This window comes from Anas platyrhynchos, chromosome 38 (genome assembly GCF_047663525.1).
Source record: "Anas platyrhynchos isolate ZD024472 breed Pekin duck chromosome 38, IASCAAS_PekinDuck_T2T, whole genome shotgun sequence".
NCBI classification, from domain to species: Eukaryota; Metazoa; Chordata; class Aves; order Anseriformes; family Anatidae; genus Anas; species Anas platyrhynchos.
Window position 1 is genome coordinate 4413954 of NC_092626.1, and position 27052 is coordinate 4441005.

The following is a 27052-nucleotide window of genomic DNA, read 5'->3' on the forward strand; positions in this document are numbered from 1 at the left end:
TAAGTCCTCTATGAATACTTCAGTTTGCACAAAAGAGAAAGAGAAAGAAAGATTTTACTGAGACTAGGAAGCAGATGATTTTAATCATACTCAAGTCCATCAGAACTGCAATTCACTGAAGGAGCAACGGTCAAAAGAGTTTAGGCAGCAATTTGCTTGTCAGCACTTAGGTCAGATTTAAGTCAAGTGAGAAGAAAACTTTAACTTTGTATTCTTGTGAACCACTGTCTCAGCGTGCCTTTAAGAACAGAGAAAATACTCCTTTAATTAACACTTTCAAAAATAACTAACTCTAAAGTCTTTAATACTGCAAAAGCTCTGAGAGACTAAATTTCATGTACTAGAAAACTAAGCAGAAAGTATTTACAACCATTCACACAATTCTTGTCTTAAAGAAACAAAATCAGCAATTTTGCAAACAACTTGTTCAAACATTTAAAATTGTTGACTGTAACTTGCAAAGCTACTTATAAACTTGACTGTACTGCTTGACTACTTGACTGTAACTCGTAAAGCTAGTAACAGGAAATAATTAATCTTGCCTGGGTTTTTAGCAATTCGTTATTTTCCCTCAGAGAGTTAAGCGATGACCTCAGTTCGTTATTTTCATCAGTCATTTTTCTCAAGGTTTCTCTCAGTTGGCTCATTTTTGTCTCATGCTGCTTATTTTCATCAGTCATTTTTCTCAAGGTTTCTCTCAGTTGGCTCATTTTTGTCTCATGCTGCTAGAGAAACATCAAATTTTAAAACGTGATTAACAAGAGAGTCTTTTTAGAAATAATTCCCAACTAAGTTCCATTTCAGTGTTAAAAAACAGGACAAACTTTCAAAGATCAAATTTGTAATTCTTCATGGTCCAATCTGCACATACCACCAGTAGTGAAGAAAGCAACATCCACACCACATATTAAGAAGAAATATAAAGAAAATGGGAGCCATGGTGTACAGCCTATGGATCTTTTTTTTTTTCCAGAAAATACCTAGATCTTCTCATTGATCCTCTTGTACATTCCTCAGTTAAGTCAGGTGTGGGAAAGAATTGTGAATGAAAACAAATGTCAAAGCTTTTGTTTACACTTAGCTCTTTTTTCTTTTAGCATCCATTTTAACCACAAATATGCCCAATTCTCCCTTTTTTGAATCTTTCAAATATTCTAACTATTCACTGCTGATAGTTAAGATGCTTTAGTTCACCTGTACTTAAACACCTGTCCTGCAGTGTCCAGGAATGTATCCAATACGTGCTACATTTCATCGAATTGGAAAAAAATAATTGTGAAACTCAAGATAGTAATCTTTTAATATTTGTTGTTATTATTAGTCCACAATATAATTTAATACCAGTACATACCATTAAAATATAAGCAAAAACAGACAAAAGAAACTGCAACAAAGGAAAATTGAAGCGACAATTACTTGTAACAGTCAAAAACCTGCGTGCCTTGAAAAAGAAACCAAGGAATGTGTCTATTTTCCCCTTCACTGGAAATTTGAAATATAATTAAATATTTTCCAGCAGATTCTGAAAAAAAAACCAACACTGAGGCTTTGAAGCTGAGTATAAAACAAATGTTTTCAGAAAATAACACTGTTACTGAGCATGACCTGTGAGAAAACAATATGGGGCAAACTATAACCGCCATTTAAATATAAGTAGCATACTCTATGGATACAACAAGCATCCTGATCATCATGTAAGTCCTCTATGAATACTTCAGTTTGCACAAAAGAGAAAGAGAAAGAAAGATTTTACTGAGACTAGGAAGCAGATGATTTTAATCATACTCAAGTCCATCAGAACTGCAATTCACTGAAGGAGCAACGGTCAAAAGAGTTTAGGCAGCAATTTGCTTGTCAGCACTTAGGTCAGATTTAAGTCAAGTGAGAAGAAAACTTTAACTTTGTATTCTTGTGAACCACTGTCTCAGCGTGCCTTTAAGAACAGAGAAAATACTCCTTTAATTAACACTTTCAAAAATAACTAACTCTAAAGTCTTTAATACTGCAAAAGCTCTGAGAGACTAAATTTCATGTACTAGAAAACTAAGCAGAAAGTATTTACAACCATTCACACAATTCTTGTCTTAAAGAAACAAAATCAGCAATTTTGCAAACAACTTGTTCAAACATTTAAAATTGTTGACTGTAACTTGCAAAGCTACTTATAAACTTGACTGTACTGCTTGACTACTTGACTGTAACTCGTAAAGCTAGTAACAGGAAATAATTAATCTTGCCTGGGTTTTTAGCAATTCGTTATTTTCCCTCAGAGAGTTAAGCGATGACCTCAGTTCGTTATTTTCATCAGTCATTTTTCTCAAGGTTTCTCTCAGTTGGCTCATTTTTGTCTCATGCTGCTTATTTTCATCAGTCATTTTTCTCAAGGTTTCTCTCAGTTGGCTCATTTTTGTCTCATGCTGCTAGAGAAACATCAAATTTTAAAACGTGATTAACAAGAGAGTCTTTTTAGAAATAATTCCCAACTAAGTTCCATTTCAGTGTTAAAAAACAGGACAAACTTTCAAAGATCAAATTTGTAATTCTTCATGGTCCAATCTGCACATACCACCAGTAGTGAAGAAAGCAACATCCACACCACATATTAAGAAGAAATATAAAGAAAATGGGAGCCATGGTGTACAGCCTATGGATCTTTTTTTTTTTCCAGAAAATACCTAGATCTTCTCATTGATCCTCTTGTACATTCCTCAGTTAAGTCAGGTGTGGGAAAGAATTGTGAATGAAAACAAATGTCAAAGCTTTTGTTTACACTTAGCTCTTTTTTCTTTTAGCATCCATTTTAACCACAAATATGCCCAATTCTCCCTTTTTTGAATCTTTCAAATATTCTAACTATTCACTGCTGATAGTTAAGATGCTTTAGTTCACCTGTACTTAAACACCTGTCCTGCAGTGTCCAGGAATGTATCCAATACGTGCTACATTTCATCGAATTGGAAAAAAATAATTGTGAAACTCAAGATAGTAATCTTTTAATATTTGTTGTTATTATTAGTCCACAATATAATTTAATACCAGTACATACCATTAAAATATAAGCAAAAACAGACAAAAGAAACTGCAACAAAGGAAAATTGAAGCGACAATTACTTGTAACAGTCAAAAACCTGCGTGCCTTGAAAAAGAAACCAAGGAATGTGTCTATTTTCCCCTTCACTGGAAATTTGAAATATAATTAAATATTTTCCAGCAGATTCTGAAAAAAAAACCAACACTGAGGCTTTGAAGCTGAGTATAAAACAAATGTTTTCAGAAAATAACACTGTTACTGAGCATGACCTGTGAGAAAACAATATGGGGCAAACTATAACCGCCATTTAAATATAAGTAGCATACTCTATGGATACAACAAGCATCCTGATCATCATGTAAGTCCTCTATGAATACTTCAGTTTGCACAAAAGAGAAAGAGAAAGAAAGATTTTACTGAGACTAGGAAGCAGATGATTTTAATCATACTCAAGTCCATCAGAACTGCAATTCACTGAAGGAGCAACGGTCAAAAGAGTTTAGGCAGCAATTTGCTTGTCAGCACTTAGGTCAGATTTAAGTCAAGTGAGAAGAAAACTTTAACTTTGTATTCTTGTGAACCACTGTCTCAGCGTGCCTTTAAGAACAGAGAAAATACTCCTTTAATTAACACTTTCAAAAATAACTAACTCTAAAGTCTTTAATACTGCAAAAGCTCTGAGAGACTAAATTTCATGTACTAGAAAACTAAGCAGAAAGTATTTACAACCATTCACACAATTCTTGTCTTAAAGAAACAAAATCAGCAATTTTGCAAACAACTTGTTCAAACATTTAAAATTGTTGACTGTAACTTGCAAAGCTACTTATAAACTTGACTGTACTGCTTGACTACTTGACTGTAACTCGTAAAGCTAGTAACAGGAAATAATTAATCTTGCCTGGGTTTTTAGCAATTCGTTATTTTCCCTCAGAGAGTTAAGCGATGACCTCAGTTCGTTATTTTCATCAGTCATTTTTCTCAAGGTTTCTCTCAGTTGGCTCATTTTTGTCTCATGCTGCTTATTTTCATCAGTCATTTTTCTCAAGGTTTCTCTCAGTTGGCTCATTTTTGTCTCATGCTGCTAGAGAAACATCAAATTTTAAAACGTGATTAACAAGAGAGTCTTTTTAGAAATAATTCCCAACTAAGTTCCATTTCAGTGTTAAAAAACAGGACAAACTTTCAAAGATCAAATTTGTAATTCTTCATGGTCCAATCTGCACATACCACCAGTAGTGAAGAAAGCAACATCCACACCACATATTAAGAAGAAATATAAAGAAAATGGGAGCCAACGTGTACAGCCTATGGATCTTTTTTTTTTTTTCCAGAAAATACCTAGATCTTCTCATTGATCCTCTTGTACATTCCTCAGTTAAGTCAGGTGTGGGAAAGAATTGTGAATGAAAACAAATGTCAAAGCTTTTGTTTACACAGCTCTTTTTTTTTTTTAGCATCCATTTTAACCACAAATATGCCCAATTCTCCCTTTTTTGAATCTTTCAAATATTCTAACTATTCACTGCTGATAGTTAAGACGCTTTAGTTCACCTGTACTTAAACACCTGTCCTGCAATGTCCAGGAATGTATCCAATACGTGCTACATTTCATCGAATTGGAAAAAAATAATTGTGAAACTCAAGATAGTAATCTTTTAATATTTGTTGTTATTATTAGTCCACAATATAATTTAATACCAGTACATACCATTAAAATATAAGCAAAAACAGACAAAAGAAACTGCAACAAAGGAAAATTGAAGCGACAATTACTTGTAACAGTCAAAAACCTGCGTGCCTTGAAAAAGAAACCAAGGAATGCGTCTATTTTCCCCTTCACTGGAAATTTGAAATATAATTAAATATTTTCCAGCAGATTCTGAAAAAAAAACCAACACTGAGGCTTTGAAGCTGAGTATAAAACAAATGTTTTCAGAAAATAACACTGTTACTGAGCATGACCTGTGAGAAAACAATATGGGGCAAACTATAACCGCCATTTAAATATAAGTAGCATACTCTATGGATACAACAAGCATCCTGATCATCATGTAAGTCCTCTATGAATACTTCAGTTTGCACAAAAGAGAAAGAGAAAGAAAGATTTTACTGAGACTAGGAAGCAGATGATTTTAATCATACTCAAGTCCATCAGAACTGCAATTCACTGAAGGAGCAACGGTCAAAAGAGTTTAGGCAGCAATTTGCTTGTCAGCACTTAGGTCAGATTTAAGTCAAGTGAGAAGAAAACTTTAACTTTGTATTCTTGTGAACCACTGTCTCAGCGTGCCTTTAAGAACAGAGAAAATACTCCTTTAATTAACACTTTCAAAAATAACTAACTCTAAAGTCTTTAATACTGCAAAAGCTCTGAGAGACTAAATTTCATGTACTAGAAAACTAAGCAGAAAGTATTTACAACCATTCACACAATTCTTGTCTTAAAGAAACAAAATCAGCAATTTTGCAAACAACTTGTTCAAACATTTAAAATTGTTGACTGTAACTTGCAAAGCTACTTATAAACTTGACTGTACTGCTTGACTACTTGACTGTAACTCGTAAAGCTAGTAACAGGAAATAATTAATCTTGCCTGGGTTTTTAGCAATTCGTTATTTTCCCTCAGAGAGTTAAGCGATGACCTCAGTTCGTTATTTTCATCAGTCATTTTTCTCAAGGTTTCTCTCAGTTGGCTCATTTTTGTCTCATGCTGCTTATTTTCATCAGTCATTTTTCTCAAGGTTTCTCTCAGTTGGCTCATTTTTGTCTCATGCTGCTAGAGAAACATCAAATTTTAAAACGTGATTAACAAGAGAGTCTTTTTAGAAATAATTCCCAACTAAGTTCCATTTCAGTGTTAAAAAACAGGACAAACTTTCAAAGATCAAATTTGTAATTCTTCATGGTCCAATCTGCACATACCACCAGTAGTGAAGAAAGCAACATCCACACCACATATTAAGAAGAAATATAAAGAAAATGGGAGCCATGGTGTACAGCCTATGGATCTTTTTTTTTTTCCAGAAAATACCTAGATCTTCTCATTGATCCTCTTGTACATTCCTCAGTTAAGTCAGGTGTGGGAAAGAATTGTGAATGAAAACAAATGTCAAAGCTTTTGTTTACACTTAGCTCTTTTTTCTTTTAGCATCCATTTTAACCAAAAATATGCCCAATTCTCCCTTTTTTGAATCTTTCAAATATTCTAACTATTCACTGCTGATAGTTAAGATGCTTTAGTTCACCTGTACTTAAACACCTGTCCTGCAGTGTCCAGGAATGTATCCAATACGTGCTACATTTCATTGAATTGGAAAAAAATAATTGTGAAACTCAAGATAGTTATCTTTTAATATTTGTTATTATTATTAGTCCACAATATAATTTAATACCAGTACATACCATTAAAATATAAGCAAAAACAGACAAAAGAAACTGCAACAAAGGAAAATTGAAGCGACAATTACTTGTAACAGTCAAAAACCTGCGTGCCTTGAAAAAGAAACCAAGGAATGTGTCTTTTTTCCCCTTCACTGGAAATTTGAAATATAATTAAATATTTTCCAGCAGATTCTGAAAAAAAAACCAACACTGAGGCTTTGAAGCTGAGTATAAAACAAATGTTTTCAGAAAATAACACTGTTACTGAGCATGACCTGTGAGAAAACAATATGGGGCAAACTATAACCGCCATTTAAATATAAGTAGCATACTCTATGGATACAACAAGCATCCTGATCATCATGTAAGTCCTCTATGAATACTTCAGTTTGCACAAAAGAGAAAGAGAAAGAAAGATTTTACTGAGACTAGGAAGCAGATGATTTTAATCATACTCAAGTCCATCAGAACTGCAATTCACTGAAGGAGCAACGGTCAAAAGAGTTTAGGCAGCAATTTGCTTGTCAGCACTTAGGTCAGATTTAAGTCAAGTGAGAAGAAAACTTTAACTTTGTATTCTTGTGAACCACTGTCTCAGCGTGCCTTTAAGAACAGAGAAAATACTCCTTTAATTAACACTTTCAAAAATAACTAACTCTAAAGTCTTTAATACTGCAAAAGCTCTGAGAGACTAAATTTCATGTACTAGAAAACGAAGCAGAAAGTATTTACAACCATTCACACAATTCTTGTCTTAAAGAAACAAAATCAGCAATTTTGCAAACAACTTGTTCAAACATTTAAAATTGTTGACTGTAACTTGCAAAGCTACTTATAAACTTGACTGTACTGCTTGACTACTTGACTGTAACTCGTAAAGCTAGTAACAGGAAATAATTAATCTTGCCTGGGATTTTAGCAATTCGATATTTTCCCTCAGAGAGTTAAGCGATGACCTCAGTTCGTTATTTTCATCAGTCATTTTTCTCAAGGTTTCTCTCAGTTGGCTCATTTTTATCTCATGCTGCTAGAGAAACATCAAATTTTAAAACGTGATTAACAAGAGAGTCTTTTTAGAAATAATTCCCAACTAAGTTCCATTTCAGTGTTAAAAAACAGGTCAAACTTTCAAAGATCAAATTTGTAATTCTTCATGGTCCAATCTGCACATACCACCAGTAGTGAAGAAAGCAACATCCACACCACATATTAAGAAGAAATATAAAGAAAATGGGAGCCATGGTGTACAGCCTATGGATCTTTTTTTTTTTTTTTCCAGAAAATACCTAGATCTTCTCATTGATCCTCTTGTACATTCCTCAGTTAAGTCAGGTGTGGGAAAGAATTGTGAATGAAAACAAATGTCAAAGCTTTTGTTTACACTTAGCTCTTTTTTTTTTTTAGCATCCATTTTAACCACAAATATGCCCAATTCTCCCTTTTTTGAATCTTTCAAATATTCTAACTATTCACTGCTGATAGTTAAGACGCTTTAGTTCACCTGTACTTAAACACCTGTCCTGCAATGTCCAGGAATGTATCCAATACGTGCTACATTTCATCGAATTGGAAAAAAATAATTGTGAAACTCAAGATAGTAATCTTTTAATATTTGTTGTTATTATTAGTCCACAATATAATTTAATACCAGTACATACCATTAAAATATAAGCAAAAACAGACAAAAGAAACTGCAACAAAGGAAAATTGAAGCGACAATTACTTGTAACAGTCAAAAACCTGCGTGCCTTGAAAAAGAAACCAAGGAATGTGTCTATTTTCCCCTTCACTGGAAATTTGAAATATAATTAAATATTTTCCAGCAGATTCTGAAAAAAAAAACAACACTGAGGCTTTGAAGCTGAGTATAAAACAAATGTTTTCAGAAAATAACACTGTTACTGAGCATGACCTGTGAGAAAACAATATGGGGCAAACTATAACCGCCATTTAAATATAAGTAGCATACTCTATGGATACAACAAGCATCCTGATCATCATGTAAGTCCTCTATGAATACTTCAGTTTGCACAAAAGAGAAAGAGAAAGAAAGATTTTACTGAGACTAGGAAGCAGATGATTTTAATCATACTCAAGTCCATCAGAACTGCAATTCACTGAAGGAGCAACGGTCAAAAGAGTTTAGGCAGCAATTTGCTTGTCAGCACTTAGGTCAGATTTAAGTCAAGTGAGAAGAAAACTTTAACTTTGTATTCTTGTGAACCACTGTCTCAGCGTGCCTTTAAGAACAGAGAAAATACTCCTTTAATTAACACTTTCAAAAATAACTAACTCTAAAGTCTTTAATACTGCAAAAGCTCTGAGAGACTAAATTTCATGTACTAGAAAACGAAGCAGAAAGTATTTACAACCATTCACACAATTCTTGTCTTAAAGAAACAAAATCAGCAATTTTGCAAACAACTTGTTCAAACATTTAAAATTGTTGACTGTAACTTGCAAAGCTACTTATAAACTTGACTGTACTGCTTGACTACTTGACTGTAACTCGTAAAGCTAGTAACAGGAAATAATTAATCTTGCCTGGGTTTTTAGCAATTCGTTATTTTCCCTCAGAGAGTTAAGCGATGACCTCAGTTCGTTATTTTCATCAGTCATTTTTCTCAAGGTTTCTCTCAGTTGGCTCATTTTTGTCTCATGCTGCTAGAGAAACATCAAATTTTAAAACGTGATTAACAAGAGAGTCTTTTTAGAAATAATTCCCAACTAAGTTCCATTTCAGTGTTAAAAAACAGGACAAACTTTCAAAGATCAAATTTGTAATTCTTCATGGTCCAATCTGCACATACCACCAGTAGTGAAGAAAGCAACATCCACACCACATATTAAGAAGAAATATAAAGAAAATGGGAGCCATGGTGTACAGCCTATGGATCTTTTTTTTTTTTTCCAGAAAATACCTAGATCTTCTCATTGATCCTCTTGTACATTCCTCAGTTAAGTCAGGTGTGGGAAAGAATTGTGAATGAAAACAAATGTCAAAGCTTTTGTTTACACTTAGCTCTTTTTTTTTTTTAGCATCCATTTTAACCACAAATATGCCCAATTCTCCCTTTTTTGAATCTTTCAAATATTCTAACTATTCACTGCTGATAGTTAAGACGCTTTAGTTCACCTGTACTTAAACACCTGTCCTGCAATGTCCAGGAATGTATCCAATACGTGCTACATTTCATCGAATTGGAAAAAAATAATTGTGAAACTCAAGATAGTAATCTTTTAATATTTGTTGTTATTATTAGTCCACAATATAATTTAATACCAGTACATACCATTAAAATATAAGCAAAAACAGACAAAAGAAACTGCAACAAAGGAAAATTGAAGCGACAATTACTTGTAACAGTCAAAAACCTGCGTGCCTTGAAAAAGAAACCAAGGAATGTGTCTATTTTCCCCTTCACTGGAAATTTGAAATATAATTAAATATTTTCCAGCAGATTCTGAAAAAAAAACCAACACTGAGGCTTTGAAGCTGAGTATAAAACAAATGTTTTCAGAAAATAACACTGTTACTGAGCATGACCTGTGAGAAAACAATATGGGGCAAACTATAACCGCCATTTAAATATAAGTAGCATACTCTATGGATACAACAAGCATCCTGATCATCATGTAAGTCCTCTATGAATACTTCAGTTTGCACAAAAGAGAAAGAGAAAGAAAGATTTTACTGAGACTAGGAAGCAGATGATTTTAATCATACTCAAGTCCATCAGAACTGCAATTCACTGAAGGAGCAACGGTCAAAAGAGTTTAGGCAGCAATTTGCTTGTCAGCACTTAGGTCAGATTTAAGTCAAGTGAGAAGAAAACTTTAACTTTGTATTCTTGTGAACCACTGTCTCAGCGTGCCTTTAAGAACAGAGAAAATACTCCTTTAATTAACACTTTCAAAAATAACTAACTCTAAAGTCTTTAATACTGCAAAAGCTCTGAGAGACTAAATTTCATGTACTAGAAAACTAAGCAGAAAGTATTTACAACCATTCACACAATTCTTGTCTTAAAGAAACAAAATCAGCAATTTTGCAAACAACTTGTTCAAACATTTAAAATTGTTGACTGTAACTTGCAAAGCTACTTATAAACTTGACTGTACTGCTTGACTACTTGACTGTAACTCGTAAAGCTAGTAACAGGAAATAATTAATCTTGCCTGGGTTTTTAGCAATTCGTTATTTTCCCTCAGAGAGTTAAGCGATGACCTCAGTTCGTTATTTTCATCAGTCATTTTTCTCAAGGTTTCTCTCAGTTGGCTCATTTTTGTCTCATGCTGCTTATTTTCATCAGTCATTTTTCTCAAGGTTTCTCTCAGTTGGCTCATTTTTGTCTCATGCTGCTAGAGAAACATCAAATTTTAAAACGTGATTAACAAGAGAGTCTTTTTAGAAATAATTCCCAACTAAGTTCCATTTCAGTGTTAAAAAACAGGACAAACTTTCAAAGATCAAATTTGTAATTCTTCATGGTCCAATCTGCACATACCACCAGTAGTGAAGAAAGCAACATCCACACCACATATTAAGAAGAAATATAAAGAAAATGGGAGCCATGGTGTACAGCCTATGGATCTTTTTTTTTTTCCAGAAAATACCTAGATCTTCTCATTGATCCTCTTGTACATTCCTCAGTTAAGTCAGGTGTGGGAAAGAATTGTGAATGAAAACAAATGTCAAAGCTTTTGTTTACACTTAGCTCTTTTTTCTTTTAGCATCCATTTTAACCAAAAATATGCCCAATTCTCCCTTTTTTGAATCTTTCAAATATTCTAACTATTCACTGCTGATAGTTAAGATGCTTTAGTTCACCTGTACTTAAACACCTGTCCTGCAGTGTCCAGGAATGTATCCAATACGTGCTACATTTCATTGAATTGGAAAAAAATAATTGTGAAACTCAAGATAGTTATCTTTTAATATTTGTTATTATTATTAGTCCACAATATAATTTAATACCAGTACATACCATTAAAATATAAGCAAAAACAGACAAAAGAAACTGCAACAAAGGAAAATTGAAGCGACAATTACTTGTAACAGTCAAAAACCTGCGTGCCTTGAAAAAGAAACCAAGGAATGTGTCTTTTTTCCCCTTCACTGGAAATTTGAAATATAATTAAATATTTTCCAGCAGATTCTGAAAAAAAAACCAACACTGAGGCTTTGAAGCTGAGTATAAAACAAATGTTTTCAGAAAATAACACTGTTACTGAGCATGACCTGTGAGAAAACAATATGGGGCAAACTATAACCGCCATTTAAATATAAGTAGCATACTCTATGGATACAACAAGCATCCTGATCATCATGTAAGTCCTCTATGAATACTTCAGTTTGCACAAAAGAGAAAGAGAAAGAAAGATTTTACTGAGACTAGGAAGCAGATGATTTTAATCATACTCAAGTCCATCAGAACTGCAATTCACTGAAGGAGCAACGGTCAAAAGAGTTTAGGCAGCAATTTGCTTGTCAGCACTTAGGTCAGATTTAAGTCAAGTGAGAAGAAAACTTTAACTTTGTATTCTTGTGAACCACTGTCTCAGCGTGCCTTTAAGAACAGAGAAAATACTCCTTTAATTAACACTTTCAAAAATAACTAACTCTAAAGTCTTTAATACTGCAAAAGCTCTGAGAGACTAAATTTCATGTACTAGAAAACGAAGCAGAAAGTATTTACAACCATTCACACAATTCTTGTCTTAAAGAAACAAAATCAGCAATTTTGCAAACAACTTGTTCAAACATTTAAAATTGTTGACTGTAACTTGCAAAGCTACTTATAAACTTGACTGTACTGCTTGACTACTTGACTGTAACTCGTAAAGCTAGTAACAGGAAATAATTAATCTTGCCTGGGATTTTAGCAATTCGATATTTTCCCTCAGAGAGTTAAGCGATGACCTCAGTTCGTTATTTTCATCAGTCATTTTTCTCAAGGTTTCTCTCAGTTGGCTCATTTTTATCTCATGCTGCTAGAGAAACATCAAATTTTAAAACGTGATTAACAAGAGAGTCTTTTTAGAAATAATTCCCAACTAAGTTCCATTTCAGTGTTAAAAAACAGGTCAAACTTTCAAAGATCAAATTTGTAATTCTTCATGGTCCAATCTGCACATACCACCAGTAGTGAAGAAAGCAACATCCACACCACATATTAAGAAGAAATATAAAGAAAATGGGAGCCATGGTGTACAGCCTATGGATCTTTTTTTTTTTTTTTCCAGAAAATACCTAGATCTTCTCATTGATCCTCTTGTACATTCCTCAGTTAAGTCAGGTGTGGGAAAGAATTGTGAATGAAAACAAATGTCAAAGCTTTTGTTTACACTTAGCTCTTTTTTTTTTTTAGCATCCATTTTAACCACAAATATGCCCAATTCTCCCTTTTTTGAATCTTTCAAATATTCTAACTATTCACTGCTGATAGTTAAGACGCTTTAGTTCACCTGTACTTAAACACCTGTCCTGCAATGTCCAGGAATGTATCCAATACGTGCTACATTTCATCGAATTGGAAAAAAATAATTGTGAAACTCAAGATAGTAATCTTTTAATATTTGTTGTTATTATTAGTCCACAATATAATTTAATACCAGTACATACCATTAAAATATAAGCAAAAACAGACAAAAGAAACTGCAACAAAGGAAAATTGAAGCGACAATTACTTGTAACAGTCAAAAACCTGCGTGCCTTGAAAAAGAAACCAAGGAATGTGTCTATTTTCCCCTTCACTGGAAATTTGAAATATAATTAAATATTTTCCAGCAGATTCTGAAAAAAAAAACAACACTGAGGCTTTGAAGCTGAGTATAAAACAAATGTTTTCAGAAAATAACACTGTTACTGAGCATGACCTGTGAGAAAACAATATGGGGCAAACTATAACCGCCATTTAAATATAAGTAGCATACTCTATGGATACAACAAGCATCCTGATCATCATGTAAGTCCTCTATGAATACTTCAGTTTGCACAAAAGAGAAAGAGAAAGAAAGATTTTACTGAGACTAGGAAGCAGATGATTTTAATCATACTCAAGTCCATCAGAACTGCAATTCACTGAAGGAGCAACGGTCAAAAGAGTTTAGGCAGCAATTTGCTTGTCAGCACTTAGGTCAGATTTAAGTCAAGTGAGAAGAAAACTTTAACTTTGTATTCTTGTGAACCACTGTCTCAGCGTGCCTTTAAGAACAGAGAAAATACTCCTTTAATTAACACTTTCAAAAATAACTAACTCTAAAGTCTTTAATACTGCAAAAGCTCTGAGAGACTAAATTTCATGTACTAGAAAACGAAGCAGAAAGTATTTACAACCATTCACACAATTCTTGTCTTAAAGAAACAAAATCAGCAATTTTGCAAACAACTTGTTCAAACATTTAAAATTGTTGACTGTAACTTGCAAAGCTACTTATAAACTTGACTGTACTGCTTGACTACTTGACTGTAACTCGTAAAGCTAGTAACAGGAAATAATTAATCTTGCCTGGGTTTTTAGCAATTCGTTATTTTCCCTCAGAGAGTTAAGCGATGACCTCAGTTCGTTATTTTCATCAGTCATTTTTCTCAAGGTTTCTCTCAGTTGGCTCATTTTTGTCTCATGCTGCTAGAGAAACATCAAATTTTAAAACGTGATTAACAAGAGAGTCTTTTTAGAAATAATTCCCAACTAAGTTCCATTTCAGTGTTAAAAAACAGGACAAACTTTCAAAGATCAAATTTGTAATTCTTCATGGTCCAATCTGCACATACCACCAGTAGTGAAGAAAGCAACATCCACACCACATATTAAGAAGAAATATAAAGAAAATGGGAGCCATGGTGTACAGCCTATGGATCTTTTTTTTTTTTTCCAGAAAATACCTAGATCTTCTCATTGATCCTCTTGTACATTCCTCAGTTAAGTCAGGTGTGGGAAAGAATTGTGAATGAAAACAAATGTCAAAGCTTTTGTTTACACTTAGCTCTTTTTTTTTTTTAGCATCCATTTTAACCACAAATATGCCCAATTCTCCCTTTTTTGAATCTTTCAAATATTCTAACTATTCACTGCTGATAGTTAAGACGCTTTAGTTCACCTGTACTTAAACACCTGTCCTGCAATGTCCAGGAATGTATCCAATACGTGCTACATTTCATCGAATTGGAAAAAAATAATTGTGAAACTCAAGATAGTAATCTTTTAATATTTGTTGTTATTATTAGTCCACAATATAATTTAATACCAGTACATACCATTAAAATATAAGCAAAAACAGACAAAAGAAACTGCAACAAAGGAAAATTGAAGCGACAATTACTTGTAACAGTCAAAAACCTGCGTGCCTTGAAAAAGAAACCAAGGAATGTGTCTATTTTCCCCTTCACTGGAAATTTGAAATATAATTAAATATTTTCCAGCAGATTCTGAAAAAAAAAACAACACTGAGGCTTTGAAGCTGAGTATAAAACAAATGTTTTCAGAAAATAACACTGTTACTGAGCATGACCTGTGAGAAAACAATATGGGGCAAACTATAACCGCCATTTAAATATAAGTAGCATACTCTATGGATACAACAAGCATCCTGATCATCATGTAAGTCCTCTATGAATACTTCAGTTTGCACAAAAGAGAAAGAGAAAGAAAGATTTTACTGAGACTAGGAAGCAGATGATTTTAATCATACTCAAGAGCATCAGAACTGCAATTCACTGAAGGAGCAACGGTCAAAAGAGTTTAGGCAGCAATTTGCTTGTCAGCATTTAGGTCAGATTTAAGTCAAGTGAGAAGAAAACTTTAACTTTGTATTCTTGTGAACCACTGTCTCAGCGTGCCTTTAAGAACAGAGAAAATACTCCTTTAATTAACACTTTCAAAAATAACTAACTCTAAAGTCTTTAATACTGCAAAAGCTCTGAGAGACTAAATTTCATGTACTAGAAAACGAAGCAGAAAGTATTTACAACCATTCACACAATTCTTGTCTTAAAGAAACAAAATCAGCAATTTTGCAAACAACTTGTTCAAACATTTAAAATTGTTGACTGTAACTTGCAAAGCTACTTATAAACTTGACTGTACTGCTTGACTACTTGACTGTAACTCGTAAAGCTAGTAACAGGAAATAATTAATCTTGCCTGGGTTTTTAGCAATTCGTTATTTTCCCTCAGAGAGTTAAGCGATGACCTCAGTTCGTTATTTTCATCAGTCATTTTTCTCAAGGTTTCTCTCAGTTGGCTCATTTTTGTCTCATGCTGCTTATTTTCATCAGTCATTTTTCTCAAGGTTTCTCTCAGTTGGCTCATTTTTGTCTCATGCTGCTAGAGAAATATCAAATTTTAAAACGTGATTAACAAGAGAGTCTTTTTAGAAATAATTCCCAACTAAGTTCCATTTCAGTGTTAAAAAACAGGACAAACTTTCAAAGATCAAATTTGTAATTCTTCATGGTCCAATCTGCACATACCACCAGTAGTGAAGAAAGCAACATCCACACCACATATTAAGAAGAAATATAAAGAAAATGGGAGCCATGGTGTACAGCCTATGGATCTTTTTTTTTTTTTTTTTCCAGAAAATACCTAGATCTTCTCATTGATCCTCTTGTACATTCCTCAGTTAAGTCAGGTGTGGGAAAGAATTGTGAATGAAAACAAATGTCAAAGCTTTTGTTTACACTTAGCTCTTTTTTTTTTTTAGCATCCATTTTAACCACAAATATGCCCAATTCTCCCTTTTTTGAATCTTTCAAATATTCTAACTATTCACTGCTGATAGTTAAGACGCTTTAGTTCACCTGTACTTAAACACCTGTCCTGCAATGTCCAGGAATGTATCCAATACGTGCTACATTTCATCGAATTGGAAAAAAATAATTGTGAAACTCAAGATAGTAATCTTTTAATATTTGTTGTTATTATTAGTCCACAATATAATTTAATACCAGTACATACCATTAAAATATAAGCAAAAACAGACAAAAGAAACTGCAACAAAGGAAAATTGAAGCGACAATTACTTGTAACAGTCAAAAACCTGCGTGCCTTGAAAAAGAAACCAAGGAATGTGTCTTTTTTCCCCTTCACTGGAAATCTGTAATATAATTAAATATTTTCCAGCAGATTCTGAAAAAAAAACCAACACTGAGGCTTTGAAGCTGAGTATAAAACAAATGTTTTCAGAAAATAACACTGTTACTGAGCATGACCTGTGAGAAAACAATATGGGGCAAACTATAACCGCCATTTAAATATAAGTAGCATACTCTATGGATACAACAAGCATCCTGATCATCATGTAAGTCCTCTATGAATACTTCAGTTTGCACAAAAGAGAAAGAGAAAGAAAGATTTTACTGAGACTAGGAAGCAGATGATTTTAATCATACTCAAGACCATCAGAACTGCAATTCACTGAAGGAGCAACGGTCAAAAGAGTTTAGGCAGCAATTTGCTTGTCAGCATTTAGGTCAGATTTAAGTCAAGTGAGAAGAAAACTTTAACTTTGTATTCTTGTGAACCACTGTCTCAGCGTGCCTTTAAGAACAGAGAAAATACTCCTTTAATTAACACTTTCAAAAATAACTAACTCTAAAGTCTTTAATACTGCAAAAGCTCTGAGAGACTAAATTTCATGTACTAGAAAACGAAGCAGAAAGTATTTACAACCATTCACACAATTCTTGTCTTAAAGAAACAAAATCAGCAATTTTGCAAACAACTTGTTCAAACATTTAAAATTGTTGACTGTAACTTGCAAAGCTACTTATAAACTTGACTGTACTGCTTGACTACTTGACTGTAACTCGTAAAGCTAGTAACAGGAAATAATTAATCTTGCCTGGGTTTTTAGCAATTCGTTATTTTCCCTCAGAGAGTTAAGCGATGACCTCAGTTCGTTATTTTCATCAGTCATTTTTCTCAAGGTTTCTCTCAGTTGGCTCATTTTTGTCTCATGCTGCTAGAGAAATATCAAATTTTAAAACGTGATTAACAAGAGAGTCTTTTTAGAAATAATTCCCAACTAAGTTCCATTTCAGTGTTAAAAAACAGGACAAACTTTCAAAGATCAAATTTGTAATTCTTCATGGTCCAATCTGCACATACCACCAGTAGTGAAGAAAGCAACATCCACACCACATATTAAGAAGAAATATAAAGAAAATGGGAGCCATGGTGTACAGCCTATGGATCTTTTTTTTTTTTTTCCAGAAAATACCTAGATCTTCTCATTGATCCTCTTGTACATTCCTCAGTTAAGTCAGGTGTGGGAAAGAATTGTGAATGAAAACAAATGTCAAAGCTTTTGTTTACACTTAGCTCATTTTTTTTTTTTAGCATCCATTTTAACCTCAAATATGCCCAATTCTCCCTTTTTTGAATCTTTCAAATATTCTAACTATTCACTGCTGATAGTTAAGACGCTTTAGTTCACCTGTACTTAAACACCTGTCCTGCAATGTCCAGGAATGTATCCAATACGTGCTACATTTCATCGAATTGGAAAAAAATAATTGTGAAACTCAAGATAGTAATCTTTTAATATTTGTTGTTATTATTAGTCCACAATATAATTTAATACCAGTACATACCATTAAAATATAAGCAAAAACAGACAAAAGAAACTGCAACAAAGGAAAATTGAAGTGACAATTACTTGTAACAGTCAAAAACCTGCGTGCCTTGAAAAAGAAACCAAGGAATGTGTCTTTTTTCCCCTTCACTGGAAATTTGAAATATAATTAAATATTTTCCAGCAGATTCTGAAAAAAAAAAACAACACTGAGGCTTTGAAGCCGAGTATAAAACAAATGTTTTCAGAAAATAACATTCCATTTCTCAGAAACCGTGAGAATCTTCTATGTGAAAATAGCTTTTTGTTCAGAAGTGTTGTCTTCTGCACTAGGAATTCAACCATCCACTACATTTTCTTAAGCGTCACTCTCAGACTGTTATCATGCTGCAAAAAGGACTTAAGCGGTAAATATAGAAATGATCTCATCAACAAAGAAAATGCTACAGATCGGCTCCAAACGGAGTGCTCAATTACTTCCATTGAAAAGGCCAAACCTTTAGAGTTAACCAAGCCTAGGAAAAGCTTGCCCAGCTTGGGATGGAACAGGAGCAAGGTGGCTTGAAATTGACCATAAACTTTCAAAACAGTCAGGGACAGCAGAATTATAAGTGAAAGGTTTTGAGAGGAAATAAAAAAGAATTAATATTCTCAATTTCTCCAAACCACATTACACAATGCTTTATAAGGCTTGCATATTTGGGGTTTTGACAATAATTTCACAGTTCTTCAGGGATTTGGCAATAATTTCACAGACCACAGGGCTGTTGTAGGTGGTGCCAGGATGTCTAAACCATCCAATTCCATTATCAAATCGGGTACCATCTGTATCATAATAAAGTGCATCACTTCATTCCTGCCAAATGTTTGTCTAGTCTGTTCCGAAGACCTGCAAATACTGGAAGCACCAGTCTTACTGACCTCTCTAACCCAGTGGTTAACTGCTTCATTTTAATCTAGTTTTCCCAAATTTCAACAGTAATCTGTACCTACACATCCCACAATTCATTGCACCATTCTGAACTGGAAACCACACCAAACTCACTAACAACAGTTTGGCACTTTTTATGCTAAATCTTTCATTTGGGGGTTTCAAACACTTTAAAGAAATAAGCATTATATCCAGCAAACATATGATGGCTTAAGAAAACTACAAGCAAGTTAAAATGTATGGGGAGCAATAAGAATCACTAAGTAAGTTATTGTACTTTTTTCATAGTTCCAAGTACTGCCTAAATGTCTTCATCAGCATCTTTTATTGCAGCGAAAGCTGCTTCACATCTGTGAAGCAATTTTTCTCGCTCAACTAGAGCACGTTCTCGTCTCTCAAGTTCCAGTGCATATTTCTCCTGTGCTGAATGCTCCCTCTATACCAAGGAAAAAAAATGTTGAAACGCCTTTGAAACACATGAAATTACCGATTTATAGTGAACTAGAATTCTTTCCTCTGCAGATATGCTTAGGTTTTGTTTTTAATTATAGTGTTACACAATAGCTGACTAATTAGAAGTATCCTAATGGCCATCTACATTCAATTGGATTTGCGGCAGGACTGCTTGGCCTTCCAAAATGCAGAATTCAACTCTGCATGGCTGTTCAAGTAACAGCATAGACAATTAAAAGTAGGATTTTGTTTCCAGAAGTTTTGGATAATGCTATTATCTGTAAGACAAAAGAGTCCAGTGCCCTAAACACTAGATTGCTGTATTGTTTCTTCAGTTAGTGGAAAGCACCTCTAGGAAAGTGGTGAGAAAAAAGATACGCACAATTCTTTTGATCTTGGATGGTGCAAAAGACAGTCCCAGCAGGAAATCTAGCAGAAGCACAGAAGCTGTTACAGAATAAAACCAATGCAGGTTTGGGAGCTCTTTAGTTAGTGGCCCAAGCCTGCTGGTGGATAAACTATTGGGAGTCACCAGCAGCAGAAAAGTAAAGGCAGAAGGGATGGTCTTCACAGAAGATCAAGTCAAGAGGGCAAGTGCTCTTGAATGCCCAGAGTGAAGAGCATAGTTTCAGGTGCTGTCAGGAAAAGCAGTGCTTGCAGGTGTTTCTCTCCATGCCAACACCGCATCACAAGACACAACTCTTGGAATAATAGCACTGTGTTCAAACTCCCTTCAGCAGAGCAAATCTCTGATCTAACCACTACCCATGTCATTACCAAGTCAGTGAACTAATTTAGGGGAAGAGGTGGATGATGACAGTGATATAGTTAGTAATTTCTGAATTCTCTGTCAAAAGTGAGAATCTTTGTAACATTACTGATCATTACAAAATGTCTGAGGCCATTACAGTTCCTACCTGGAGATTCTGACGGGCGACTTGCAGTTCGCTATTACTCTGACTTTTACCTAAATGGGATGGTAAGGTGTTATCTGTGGAGAAAAAGAACACACTTTACATTAAAAATATAGTCTTAAATAAATAAAGACTGCTTATCCAAAACAGCGAAAGTGTATTTTAAGCGTTTACAGCGACCAGCATAAAGCAAGACATATTGAAATGAAAAAGTAATCTCCTAAAGAATTACGGAGAAATGCTCAAAGTTTTGTTCCATGACTTGTTTGAATCAATCTATGCACGGACTGAAACATGAGGTAGCCAAAGTTTCCTTTTTGTTATGGCTTCAGGAAAGTGATTAACTGCTGAATAGACCCGGACCTCTCCTATTTCCCGTTGAGTGAAACACTTCAGAACTGCAATTTAACAAATTGCTACTGAGTAAATTAAGAGGAATTTAGTTGTATACAATGAGAGTTGATGTACAATAGTCACAGTTTCTCTGTTAAGAATTTAGTTTAGAATAAAGAGAAGCCAGTCCACCATTTAGGGAACCTGAGCACTTTCATTTCTGATAAAGGCTGCCTCACACTCGACTCTAAAAATACTAATAGATACGCCTCTTGCTCGAATATTTAGTCCTACCTAACCGACTACATTAGCAATGAGCGTGAGCACCCATATAGCCCCAATGCAAATTCCTTTTTGTCATTCCTGGTCCTCCCTTGTTCTGTCTTGAAGACCCAAGTGTACATCTTTGGCACAAATGACGATAACACAAACATTACTGCCCATTGTTCCAAACCAGTATTAGTCCGACACTGCCATTATTACAGAGCTGAATTCATTCTTAGATGGTTAGAAACATATTCGGAGCCTATATTCATAGGTCACATAGGAAGACAGACCTGCCTTCCCATTGACGCTTACCGATGTCCAAACACAAAGAGCTAAACAGGCAGCAGCAAATGAAAATGGATCAGAACAGACTAGAGAACACAGAAAGGATAGAAGTAGGGAAGTATGTGACAGATTCTTAAGAACCAAGCATAACAATACTGCTTCTCAGCAACATGTTACAGCATAAATTGGAACTCCTTACATATTCACTCCTCTTTTGGAGTGATTAGGGCCATACTAGCTGTTCAGTGTTGCTATCTGTCTTCTTACTGCAATACGAAGTATTTCTAGAAGAACCTCTGGTACAGACAGTCATGTTTATGCTGAGTTTCAGAGAGTAACGCCTCTTACCAACATCATATTTATGAAGTTCCGCTAGCGATGGTGCTTTACAATCCAGCAACTGCTCCTATTGAACATGAAGGCAACGCATTAATATTTCATCTTGCATGTGGGCCTTTTCAACAACTACATTAACAGACAACTCTTGCCTCCACCACACAAACTACATTACTTAAACTATTAAAGCTGAAAAGCTTCCAGTTATTACGAAGCTTAATGAAACACTCAAACATTTAAAATAGGGAAAAAAAATCAGAATTTGTCTCTTATGGATGGCATGTTCAGCTTGTGAAACCATTTGGTTCAAAGGCAGCATACCCTGCCACAGAATAGCCTGTCTAAAACAAACATCTTAAGACTAAGTGTCATTGCTGCTGTGTTACACAAAACTAATACCTGTGCAAAAGTCAGACTGTGCGACTGAAGGCTTTTACGCAGCAATCGAGAGTTAGAGCATTCCTTACTTTCTGCTCTATTTAATCCAAATTTAGAAAACAAACAAGCAGCATAGAGGGCAAGGAAGTCTGAGTTCTCAGGCCTGATACCTTCCTGCCAGTCACACAATAAATAGAGAACTGCCTACCTAGTCTTAACTTCTTGGATGTGACTACTAACATGATTTTCCTGCATTTTTGAAGACTGTCAACCCTGAAACCTTGACAAGTGTACGAAAGCCTGCAGTTGCAGTTTTCTTGAAAGCTAGACCGAAGTGTCAAATGGCAGAGAAATTAACATTTCTTTAAATAGAAGAATAGGAAATCTAGAAAAATAGAATAAATTCTAGAAGAATTACATCTAAAGAATATTAATTCCATTAGATTTAATACTCAAGATTCTAAAATAATTTAGCCAGGAAGTTTTACAGAAGATGACACGGGAAAAGTGCTCCTCCAGTCAGACGCTAGAAGCTTCTGAACGTCACAGAACAGAGGTTGGAAATTGGCATTTACCTTCAACTTGTAAACAGCAGGGCTTCCAGGAAACAACTTAGCAGATTTTTCAACCCAGTATTTTGCTCTTTCATCAGTGACGGCATTATTGCACAGTAACTCCGCTATCTTCAGTACTAGATCTTTCTGCATTGGGTTCAACTCCACAGAACGCTAGTTTTCCCCATGCACGCACACCGGAAAAAAAGGCAGGAAAAAAAAGGTAACTTGATCTTGCAATCCACACAGAATGGGAAAGAAAATTATAACAGTCATTGAAAAGACACAGGTATTCAAATTAGACAGATCTATTAGTAAATACTTTTTGAATGAGTTAAGAAAGACCTCAGTTGCTAAATGCATCACTAGTCTACAGCACCCAGATACATCTGCTGCAACTCAAAAGAGCAAAAATTCAGAAAAGAAAGAATTTCCAAGGGAAAAAACGCAGAAGCCAGCTACTCTGCCCCCACCACCAGCTATACGCAGGCAGCTGGACTCTTACGTACCTTTAGTCTAACTCCATATAGACATTTTTGAAGAAATATATAATTAAGTCACACCCTACGACAAGCTGGGATGTATTGGCAGCAAAACTTTTGAGCACATCCTCTCCCTCCCCAAAACCTGAACAAAGGCATTCTGATGGTGAATTTTTCATTGGGCAATCATACAAATAAATGTCAATTATGTTCGCCCTGCCCCATCTCACACCCCCCCAAACAAAACCCCCCAAAAAAGCAATAAATACGAACAACTAGAAAACACCCTAGGTCTAGTCTTCCAGTAGCAACTAGATTACTGCTGTCACCTGAGCCCTTGCTAAGAATCTGTCACTGCTGTCAAATTCCCTAATCCAAAGGGCAATGTAAGATATGGAAAGAATTTAGTAGCAGCTAGCACAAAGACCCAGTCTAGGTCACAAAAGAATCATCTTAAAAAAAAATACTGATGAAGCAAAACACATCAAATGAAGAATCCCCTCTGCAGTATGTCATATACACCTTTGGCAACAGAAAGCATACATATTACACTTTTTCCACAAACATGTTTTCTTCTATGCATTTAAGAAAAGTCCAGAACAGAATGATTTTAAAAGTCCCTTTACAATGGATTAAAGCAGGACATCGGAGGTCGGTGGAGTACTTACCCTGTAACATCCAAAAGCTTCTTCTATGTTGTCCTCAGCTTCATAAATTTGTCCAAGAAATCTGTGTGCTCTCGCATCTCTCTTTTGCACACTGAGGTATGTAAATATATACCTATGGAGCAGGAAAAAAAGGATCAATATTCCTCAATAATACGAGTCCCTCTGTCCTCCCCCGCCCCCCCCCAGTGTCCACGGAAGCGGGGCAGGAATTTAACATGTGATACAGGAAATGCAGTCATGGTTGGTTCCAGATACCTGGTCTGGACCTTAAAGTACAGAACATTATTTTTACATGTACAGACGCTACTTATTTGCCACCAAGTATTGGTATTTATTAAAAAAAAAAAAAAAAAAAAAAAAAAAAAAAGAGAGAAAGAAACTGTAACTGTAATTGCTTCATAATACAATGGAATAAAAGCCATTTCAAACAGCAAGTTTTTCAATATCACGTAACTAATTATCTAAGTTGCTGTTTTATAAAGATTTAAACAGCACTTGATACCCACATCTACTGCTACTGTAAAGCAGCATGATAGTGATCTTGATTTCTCCAGTCTACTTCATATTCACTTAGCTTTTCTAAAGTACTTTAGAGAACAGAATAGCAGAATACAGCAACGCGTATTACCTTTTAGCAAGTTCATATTCCTTTATTTCAAAATACAGCTTAGCGAACTGGAATCCTTTCAACTATTTCTGAACGGAAAACACACAACAAGCACATTTTAGATGTACAACACTTTCAAAGTAATTGCATAGGAAGACCCTTCTGATACTTTTTGAGAGACTGAATTTGATAACTAGTTATCAGCTCCAGTCCGCTCCTCATACCCAAAGTTTTGTTTCTGAAAGATGTGGGATTTGGAAAACAATGCTTTTCCTGTAACTGGCCAAGGCTACAAACGTGAAATTGAGGTTACTGGTGAAGCAAGCAACAAGCCTTAATACTTGTGACATTTCACAACCACTTCTTACTGAAGAGTGTAGAAGAAGTAGAAGAAGAGAGTCTGCTACATTTAAAGTACAGCCTGTTTTTTTCCCCCAATGTAACAATGTTGCAAAAAGAACCCCTAAAATCTGACAGAGTAAACAAAAAAGATGGTACTTAGTCCTGGTCTAGTACATATCACTCACAACTGTTTCAAGATAGGTAAAATGTTTTCTTCCCACCTAAGAAATCCCACCTACTCTCAGTTTATATACAAAATGCATCAATACAGTAATTTATTTCTGATGTCATCAGTCTGAGATAGCTTGAACACACTTGTTCTGGGGATGAAAGATGAAAGGTATTTAAGGAGGAATAAAACAAGGAAACGAAAGCGAGAAAAAGCAAAACAGAAAACTGAGCAAGCAAGAGGGCAAGATGGGAGAAGCATGGGCAGGAGGAAATGAGTCAAAGGAAAGAGCTAGAGAACTACAAAGTCACAAGCAAAAACTTCAAGGTAGAAGCTATTTTTAAATATGTATTTAAAATCCGAGCTCCCAACATCAGATCAAAAAGCAGGTTTTGTCTGTGAACTCCAAACTACTGGAGGTAGTTAGGCCCAACGACGCAAAACATGAATCAACGGTCTGCATTCGAAATACACTCAAATTGCTACTCCCCACCCCTCCCCCACCCCCAAGTGATCTATGTAAAACTTTAAGTGAATTTAAATGAAAACAGGCCTCCGCGTTTTCGGTCCATCTTTTCAGGTATCACTGACACGCCAGAGCGGACTCACGCTTGACACCTTGCGGACAGGGATGAAAAGCAACCTCAAAAGAAACGCTTGCAGCCTTGGCAGACCCTTCCCTCCGAAATCAACACAACAAGGAAACCAGTAACTATTCCCTCGGTGGACTGTGCTACACAGTCAGCTGTAAGCATCGCTCGAAAGTCAAAACTAAACGCGTCCGGTGGCCTTGAGCACAAGAAGAGGAGAGGAAATATTTTGTGTCGAGGCCACCGGGGAGTATCAACACTGTGGGAACGTATCTGTGCACCTGGCGGCGATGCACTTGACGCTGTCTAGCCCAAACAGTGCCCAAGTCGAACCCACAAAGTCACAGGACAGCTTTGCTGCTGCTGCTGCTGCTGGGAAAGGCACCAACCAAAGGCACAGCCCCTGCACGCAGTCCCTACCGGATCACGCTTAGCTCGGGCACATTCACGCCGCTTCAAAGCAACTCCGAGCGGCAGGCCGGGATCTTTCAGGATTAGGGCCCGCTGAATCGCATCAGGCGGCTGAGCGTTTCCCAGCTAAAATGGGCACGGGTGGCGTTTGTCACCCCCGGGCCCGCTGGCTGACAGGGAGCGGAGCTGTGCGCCCCCAGCCCCCCTCGCTCGGCGCTGTCGCTTCAGCGAGCGGCCGGCCAGAAACCTCCACGGCGCCGCACGGAAAGGACACTGAAACTTGAAGGCGGCGCGGTGCTTCGTTTGTGAAGGAAAGTACCTCTCCCTCGCTCCGGCCCCGAGGAAAGCCCTGCTATAAAACCCCTCCTGTCCGTGAGGCGCCGCGGGGCAGGGGCAGGGGCAGGGGCAGCCCCAACCCTCCCCTCACGACGCCGGCCATCCCCCTAGCCCTCCACCCCACCCGGGACCCCACCGGGACCCCACCGGGACCCCCTCCGCCTCCCCCCCCGCCGGCCAAGGGAAGCGGCGAGGCCTCGCTCACCTCTCTCCGAGAAGCCGCAGAGGCCTGCACGGAGGCGACACAGCGCTCCACCTCGGCCTTGCTGCGCCTCAACATGGCGACCGCAGCAGCGCCGAGCCCGGCCGGGCTCCGCTCCGCTCCGCTCCGCTCCCGTGCCGCGCCGCGCCGCCGCAGCGGCACAAACAAACAGCTCCAGGCGGGGCACCGGCCGCGCCCTAGGAACGCCGCGCACGCAGCGCGCTACGCACACTGCGCACACTGCGCACGCCCCCGCTGAATGCGCAGGAGCCGTTGCCACAGTGCGGGGAGGGGAGGGGCGAGGCTGTGACGCATGCGCGGGGCGGCCGCTGGGGCTCCCTGACAGGGCTTTAGGAACTGAGTTTGCAAAGGGTCCCTCAGAAAGTAGCTGGGAGCAGCCCTGAAGACGCGCAGGCTGCAGAGTTTGAGACACGAGCTGTAACTTATTCTTTTGGATTGATTGATTTAATTTTGTAAGCCGTAAGGCGGTTGCCCCGCGGCTTGCTGGAGGTGTGCCCCTCTCGCTTTTCTGCAAGTTCCAGGCACTTTGGTCAAATGGAGGCCACTGGGCTGTCCCCAAATGGTGTGATATCTCTGTGGACAGGCTGCGTTAAAAATTCATCCCCTCCTCAGTCTCTAGCGTCCCACTGACATGCACAAGTTTCCTGCTGGACCTAAGCACTACCCACATCTCCACAACTCCTCCCGCCTTTATAAAAAAAAAAAAATAATAATAAAGTATCCACCTTGTTTCTGTAAGCAGCAGCCACCTGACACCCTGCCGGAGTTAACCCTCTG

The 27052-nt window shown here is 36.6% G+C and overlaps 1 protein-coding gene across 1 annotated transcript; it reads right to left on the minus strand.

The window, feature by feature from the left end:
- Positions 1–19378: 19378 nt before the first annotated feature.
- Positions 19379–24295, minus strand: LOC139998557 (ranBP2-like and GRIP domain-containing protein 4). Its single transcript, XM_072032333.1, has 5 exons — positions 24226–24295; positions 23598–23709; positions 22469–22621; positions 21528–21585; positions 19379–20371 (listed from the first exon to the last, which is right to left on the minus strand). Exons 3-5 carry the CDS (start codon positions 22598–22600, stop codon positions 20265–20267), a joined length of 297 nt encoding a protein of 98 aa, XP_071888434.1. The 5' UTR covers positions 22601–22621; positions 23598–23709; positions 24226–24295; the 3' UTR covers positions 19379–20264.
- Between the last annotated feature and the right edge of the window lie 2757 nt (positions 24296–27052).

Bases quoted from the DNA above. Each gene is read 5' to 3' on its own strand.
- LOC139998557 (XM_072032333.1), bottom strand. From the start codon at position 22,600: ATGCAGAAAGATCTAGTACTGAAGATAGCGGAGTTACTGTGCAATAAT. The intron at 21,586-22,468 runs GTAAATGCCAAT...CATGTTCAATAG, and splicing joins CTGCTGTTTACAAGTTGAAG to GAGCAGTTGCTGGATTGTAA. The intron at 20,372-21,527 runs GTAAGAGGCGTT...TTTTCTCCACAG, and splicing joins ACTTCATAAATATGATGTTG to ATAACACCTTACCATCCCAT.